Source organism: Montipora capricornis, chromosome 12 (genome assembly GCF_036669925.1).
Source record: "Montipora capricornis isolate CH-2021 chromosome 12, ASM3666992v2, whole genome shotgun sequence".
Taxonomy (NCBI): Eukaryota; Metazoa; Cnidaria; class Anthozoa; order Scleractinia; family Acroporidae; genus Montipora; species Montipora capricornis.
The window spans coordinates 20,354,307-20,361,806 of NC_090894.1; the positions used below are offsets into that span (position 1 = coordinate 20,354,307).

Consider the following 7,500-nt stretch of genomic DNA (forward strand, 5'->3'; position numbering starts at 1 on the left):
TTTTTATTGCCTTCCTTTTTTTTTTTTCATTTTAAGCATTGCTACAGTGTCAGAGCTAGACCAGAGGTATATTCTCACTGCAGCAACTGTGAGAGACAGTTATCTAGTCTACATCTTGAGAGAGCATGGAGAAAATAAATCTGTAATAATATTTACACATACCTGCAAGAACTGCCAAGCCCTGGCAAACATGCTGTGGATGTGCAACATACCATGCATTGCTCTCCATTCACTGAAATCTCAGGGAGAGAGATTGGCTGGGCTTGCCACGTTTAAGTCAGGAATTGCCAAAGTGTTAGTCTCAACCGATGTGGCGAGTCGAGGATTGGATATTCCTCAAGTTGAACTAGTGATTAACAGCAATGTGCCTGCATCGCCCAAGGATTACATACACAGAGTTGGACGTACAGCTCGAGCGGGTCGTGGTGGAATGGCAATTACTCTCGTTACACAGTACGATGTAGATCGGGTTAAACAAATTGAAGCTACAATTAACACAAAGCTGGTTGAGTTTGAAACCAATGAAAATGAAGTGCTGCCTTTACTGAAAGCTGTGATGGTGGCAAGGAGAGAGGCTGAGATGAAAGTACAGGGAAGTCACAGATTGGAGAAAAGAATGATTAACAAAAGAAAGCAATGGTTACTTGAAGGAAAAGATCCTGATAAGATGGGTAGCAAAAAGAAAAGGAGAAAAAAGGGCATCACCAAACAAACAAACTAGTTTGCCTGGATTGACTAATCTGGCATCCTGAACCTATGTGCACTGTGTTAAAGTGGAAGGTGCAATGATTTGACACCACCATTTCCTACAATTTGCATTATTTCCATTTTCCATGAAAAGATAGATCATCGTGGCAGCCATTGTTAACTAGGCATGTAGTGGACAAAGGATTAAGGGGACTCATGATGCATTTAATAACTAGTCATTAGAAAAACTCATGGATGCCATGACAAGAAAATTAAAAAGCCAAAATGACAAAGAAGAAAAAGCTACAACAAGAAGTTTGAATGCTTTATTTTAACCTTGTAGGAAAGTAAAGACTGTCATTTCCATTACTTTCTTTGAAACAAAAAAACTTGCTGCTAATTTAGTAATGCTACAAAAGTACTGTGAAACTCAACGACTATTACAATCTTTTTTATTTTGAATGACAATGATATTCATTTAAGAGCAAAAGAAACACTTTGGATAAAGATCATAACAGCTACTGTACATTGTATGAAATCTACATGTACTTGAGTAAATAGGAGAGAGAAGAAAAATGAAAGAAACATTGGTTTTAATTTTTTAAGGCTCTAATTTTCCTTGTTTACTTCAAGACAGAAAAAAAGGCCTCTTGTGAAAATTACTTAATGGGCTATACAACCCGCAAGTCTCTCAGAAAACAGCATGCGAGTAGTTGACTCATTCACTTGCAAGAGTGCCCTTATAGAATTTATCAATGGTAAACTCTGGATTTTAGTTGTTTATGGGGCATGTAATGCAGAGGGTCTGGTAGTCTGTAGCTGGTAGTATTGTTGACGCTCCCAATTCTCCGCACAGCTTCACCACCCGTTAATTTGCCTCTTGTGCCATCAATACCACCAGCAATGCAGGCTAAAGGTATGGTAAGGTACAATTGATTGTCCAGCTACAAACAACAAAAGGCTGAAAAACTGAAACATAGTTTTGGGCCCTTCTGCATGCCAAAAGATTGCCAGCTAACAAGAGCTGCTGCAATTCTTCAATGGCCGCCCTCTTTGGCTTTATGTGCTGGTATTGCAAGAAACTGTAGAGTTAAAACAATGCTGTCACAAGTTTAATGTGCTTTGTAGTGTCCATGGGAAATCACACAGGAAGATATTTTAATTCACTTCATTGGCATGCCTGCTCAATTTTGTAAAATCAAAAGTAAACCCCTCATTTAAGAATAAAAAGCAGCGATATAAAAGAATGACGTTTCAACGGCTCCATGCCATCATTCTCAAATTCAAGCTGGATTGTTTAATTTATGAAATGCTCTTCATCAAAAACGAAAAACCAACACTTAACACTCAATCTGACTCCATTAAAGCAAAACATTTTATTTCACAGTTCAAGCGCACCATGCGTGGAATTTTATTTTATTTTATTTTCTCTTATTAATCGTATTCACTGAAACCTCACACGTACATTTCACCATATTATGAACTCACCTACAGTTTTTTATTTGAATTTGAGAATGATGGCATGGAGCCGTCGAAAAGTCATTCTTTTATATCGCTGCTTTTTATTCTGACTTAAATGCTTATCGCAAACCTTAGTTATTAAAAGCCCTCATTCCCTTGAGTTTAGCACATATCCAGATTCCCAGATTATCACAAATTATATGAAAATGTGTTACAGAGATTTAGTGTGCTGAATTTAACCGAACTGAAAAGTTTTGTGATCATCTTATGCAAAATCAGGTAGAAATAATCTATTTCCAGTGTTTACCCCCTCTACTGTGCCTTTCATCTTTGATAATAATATGCTGACCTTGAAGTTCAACGGCCTACGAAATGATGTTGCTTTTGACTGGCACCAGTAATGTTTGCAGTGACAGTTGGTAGACCCATAAAAACAGAAGTGGATTAAAATCACAGACTTGTCCAGAAATGTGCTTAATTTCATGCACAATGATTTGGTGAGCGTTAAATTAGGTTCCATCAAATTCTCGAAGAGGATAAGAGGACTATAAGGTTAGTGGCCTTCACCATCACATAATGGAACTGATTGTTGTCTCTGTTGTGCCACTGTAATCTGAACTGTCACTTTCACAGACACTCGGTTCCTTTATACCGGCCGGACACTCAAAATGGACACAATGGAAAACCTGTGGGAAAAATACACACAATACACAATAACATGTGTTGCAAGGCTAACATGAGCATGGTAGAGTTAATCAAAGACATCTTTTATTCTCTGCCTCTAATGTTACCGGTAAATGTCATTGGTATTTAACTTCATTCCTTGTGAGAGATTAATATTATTCAGAACATCTAGTTCTTTCCATATAAAAGATTCTTCTTCTGGAGTGGGAAAAGAGGTAGGAAACGTTCATCCTCATTGATACCTATATGATTGTAATCATACAAATAATAATTTTTGTTGCATCTAAGGAAATCTAAATGTAGTTTATTAATGCATGTGTGCCGCATGTCCACATACTGGAGTAGAATTTGCTTTTTTTTCCTTTGGTTGTGATTACAGTTATTTAGTTCAACTGTCAGTTTTTACTGGGTTTCAGGAAACACAGATTCAAAGATAGATGCTTGGGATCTCGACCATCTGCTAGATCATAACACAGTTCTCCCATCAAATGTTGATTTAACGATAATTATTATCTGTTAATTGATGAGAATGATGATGGCTTCCGCCCCATTACAATTTTTTAAATATACATTTGATGAATAATTATCATGCACATTATCGGTCAGCCTTAGTCCTTTCTTTGATTTTAATTTTAGATAACAATAATATGAGAGGGGAAAATGATAAATCATAGGGCGGAATGGTGGAAATTGCCCTTTAGTTTCAGCCTAGCTTTAATAAAATGTAGAAATTTATTTGAGCATAATTTGTTTACCGCTGAGAACTTGGCCACAATTTGTCAAATCAGTAAAAAAAAAATGAAGAAAGACCACTGCTTAATATTCCCAATTGATTTAATTTGTTACACAATAATGAACAAACCTCATTTGCTGTGTTTTCAACTCCAACTATGCGTACAAAGACAACTGGTCTGGGATCAAATGATAAATACTGCCATGACCTAAGGAGAAAAAAACAAGAAGATAGTGCCTTAATTAAGGGCCAACATGATGCAATAATCAGTATTAACAACATTTAGATCCACTCAGGGGCTCATTCACATGATCCTGGTTGACTGCGCTGGCTCAGTTATTGAGATGGCAATTGGTTTCTGCTCACATGGCGACTTTCAGCCCATTTTCTGAGATGAAAATTAAATTTGACACGACCATTCAGGCATGAAATCTAACGAACAAGCCTGGCAAGAATTCCTTGACTTTCTTTGTTTAAGCAACCTCAAATTTCTTTTGACTTTATGTAACTATCTATTGAAACTAGTCCAAGCTTCATTATAGACGAAAAGAGAAGTAGGGGTAACGTCCGTTCTATCACGAAAATGCATTGTATCATTTTCCTCGTGCTAACCAGGCTTAAGTGTTCATATGGCAAAATTTCTAGCCCGCTTACCAAGATTTCAGCAACCAAGCCAGCCAGCCAGCCCGCACTCTCATATGAACACATTAGAGATTTAGAGGTGAGGTGAGATTTCAGAAAGCAGGCCAGCCCTAGCCTGGAGCTTCAAAATGATTTTCCGCAAACTGGCTGTGCTCTTGCCCCAACTTTCGCGTGGCCAGTTTGCGGAAAATCGTTTCGAAGCTCTTCTGTCGAACAGGAATGCTTGCTATGCAGGCCCTCAAAACCGTTTCCCTTTAAACCTTTTAATCCTGAGATTGAGTTTTACTCTGTCTAACGCCAGACAGTAATATTGTACTCGTCAATGGGGGCAGATTCAGGGACGAATGGACTCAGGAGGACATTTGTTAGGAACAAAGGAAAACTGCCCAAAGATACTGAAGATCACAAAAGCACCAACAATAAATCAGTCTACTACTACTACTGACCTGCAGGCTTCATTGGTCTTATCCACAACTCTCACCCACGTCTGTTGATCACAAGACACTTCAATATAAAAACTGTATCTCCGCTCATCAAGATCCCAGAGAAGGAGTCTGCAAGGAAAAACAAAAATATGACTATTACCACAGGCCAGATTTTAAGAATTCTTGAATGTGGATAAATTGATAATAATATTATTTTTCTTTCAACATTGCTCCTTTCACTTGATCATCATTGGCATGGATGACATAAAAGATGAAATTACAGTGGCAGAATTTATGGCTCTAGAAATCCCAAATGGATCAACATGCACTTTTTTAAAGTAATGGTAACATCAATTTGTCAACCTTGACTTAAGGGTCCTCACATTACCAAATTAAGTCTTTCATTAACTTGCAAAATCAGATATACAAGTGCCAATACAGTGATTTATTATACCTCTCACTTAGTAGGCACGCTGTGATGGTCAATTTTGCAGGCCATATTCTACAGTACAGCCTGCTGCCTGCCACTAGTTTTCTTTCCCACGCACTGGATTGACCTCGTTTTCTCAATCCATGCCGTAAGTTACAGATCCTTCTTTTTTTTTCCCGTTGATTTATGGCCCACATGCTTCATGCTTAAGCCATAGATCAACCAGAAAAAACTTACGACCGTCCATAACTTATAGTACCGACCTCGAACTTGGTTAGTAAAAGGTACCTATGTCTTTTTTTTAATTCCTGGTATCTACTCAATTTTGAGTCCCCTTCGCAGCAGTCTTTCGAGATGTTACCTAATGCTCTCTCCCCCTAACTCACAAAAAAAAGACTGCTGTGAAGGAGACCACACAATTCTTTATTGCCCTGAATATGGTGAAGTAATGAAGCCCATTCTTGGAAAGGTGATTGGAAGTTATGACATAAAACAATACCAAGGTGAATATGGAAGTTTCAGTTTTCTGCAATTTAAATTCATTTTAGATTCAGCTGGCTCATGTTGTTTAACTGACTGCTTACATCCGAAAGAAAGCACAAAACCGTGTATAAACGGATTTCCTCTGTGCTCCTTTACTAACATTCTAACTTTCTTTTTACCACAATTGCTTGGAATCTGATTGGTTAATTTGCAATTGTTAATAAGAGTCTAGACAACGCTGCTCATGTCAAAAAGTCACTCAATTGTATAGCTAATCAGAAACACTAATTTTGGGAAATACACAAATCAGATTGCAAGGAAGTTATAGACAAGGCTTGCTCTTTTTTGTGGCACTACCCTGGTCAAGTTCTGAAAAAAACTTTGACATTGAATATTGCGATAAAAAAACGAATTAAATGTTGTCAAAATGTTGTGGACTCACTTGCTAAGCCTTGTGACCACTGTGATGATGAATATCGTCGTCGATAAGAGTACAGACAACACTGAACCACATTTGATTTGTTAAATTAACACACTTCTTATTTGTCTTATATTCAAGTCCAGATAACTGATGTTGAGTTTTACTTGTCAATGGGGGTAGCTTCTAAGGCCTAATGGGTTAAAGTGGCTCACTAGATTTCTGATAGAGAAGTATCTGAAAGGGGACATTAGGGAGCTTAAGCAAGTGCGTTTTTGAGACACGGATGGAAACCGGAAGTGAGCTGTTTTCCTTTTAACTTGTCCACAATTTTATGGCTAAGTATCTTTTCTCCATTGGAGATAATTAGTATAAAAATGTGGGAGACACCACTGTCCTGGCACACAACAAGTTCTCTTCCGGTTGCCATCCACATCTCTAAAACGCATGTGCTTGGATGTGGATCTGAAGTTGTTAGCTCATTCACTCCTGAACCAACCCCAACCCCCCCTCCCTCCGTTGACAAAGTAAAGTTGTCTGGCATAAGACAGAGTAACGAGTAACTAAAGTAAAATCAGTTGACCAGTAAAATCATCTGGCGTTAGACAGAGTAAAATCTATGAAGTCTCCCTCCTTAGGAGTCAATGGGTTAACTACAATAATTATTATCATTGCTTTTTCTGAGTTAAGTTTTATCACTTTGCACCCATGTGAATCTTTTGTGATTTATACATACACAGGAGAAATTGTAGTAACCTACCCTGTGTGCACCACATATAATGTGTAAACTTACCTCATTGTGCTGATTATGTAAGGTTGTGGAAGCTGTACCACAATCGCTCCACTGCCCAACTGGTGACAGGTGTAGCCGATGTTCCAATCATAAATTCTAATTTCTCCATTCAAAAGAGCATTGCGACTGCGGCTCACTCCTTCAATTACACTTGCACCTAGTGAGGGCAGAGCTACATTCTCTGTGGGAACTAGTGTAGAAGATTGGAGTAAATTAAGGTATTCAAAAGAAACAAACAACATATAACTGTTCCCCCCCCCTCCCCTCTGGATTTTTCTGGGTCTCCTTCCACCCTCTCCTCCAGGATTTTCAATTCCCTCAGTGGTGGGGGTGTGGATATTTTTTGGAAACACACCTTTTTGCCATTTATTTTAAAACTATTTTTTGTGTAGCTTTATTTTGGCTTTTTATTAATTTTATAAATAGTTTCAGTATGTTAGCTGAATGAACTCTCTTTAAAGCAGTGATTTGAGAAGAACGGTTTCTGAAAAAACACATCCCGTGAAATACCTTTTCAGCCTTTGTTTTCTACATTAAAATCTAATCAATTCCAATTTTTAGAATCAAGTGGCAAAAAAAATTTCAGAACTTACCAATGACACCATCCTGTCCTAACTCATATGAAATATTTGAGTATGAACATTCAAAGTGTACAAGGTGAAAAACTTTGTTGACTGTGTTGTGTACACCATAAACTCGAATATACCTGTAAATCAAACACAACAAATGCAGTTCAAAACATGG

At 37.8% G+C, this 7,500-nt stretch overlaps 2 protein-coding genes across 2 annotated transcripts in view; one reads left to right on the forward strand and one right to left on the reverse strand.

Annotated features, from left to right (window-relative positions):
• The window catches only part of LOC138027818 (probable ATP-dependent RNA helicase DDX49), a 4,389-nt gene extending 3,117 nt beyond the window's left edge, over window positions 1–1,272 (forward strand). Inside the window, exon 3 of the mRNA XM_068875436.1 lies at window positions 37–1,272. Coding sequence (XP_068731537.1) covers window positions 37–721 — 685 coding nt within the window. The 3' untranslated portion in view covers window positions 722–1,272. The remainder of the gene's footprint in view (window positions 1–36) is intronic.
• LOC138027817 (BTB/POZ domain-containing protein 9-like) overlaps window positions 994–7,500 on the reverse strand; it is an 11,702-nt gene continuing 5,195 nt past the window's right edge. The window contains exons 3-7 of the mRNA XM_068875435.1: window positions 7,350–7,462; window positions 6,757–6,946; window positions 4,654–4,761; window positions 3,695–3,773; window positions 994–2,834 (exon numbers count right to left, since the gene is read on the reverse strand). Of these exons, the coding sequence (XP_068731536.1) occupies window positions 2,718–2,834; window positions 3,695–3,773; window positions 4,654–4,761; window positions 6,757–6,946; window positions 7,350–7,462 (607 nt within the window). The 3' untranslated portion in view covers window positions 994–2,717. The remainder of the gene's footprint in view (window positions 2,835–3,694; window positions 3,774–4,653; window positions 4,762–6,756; window positions 6,947–7,349; window positions 7,463–7,500) is intronic.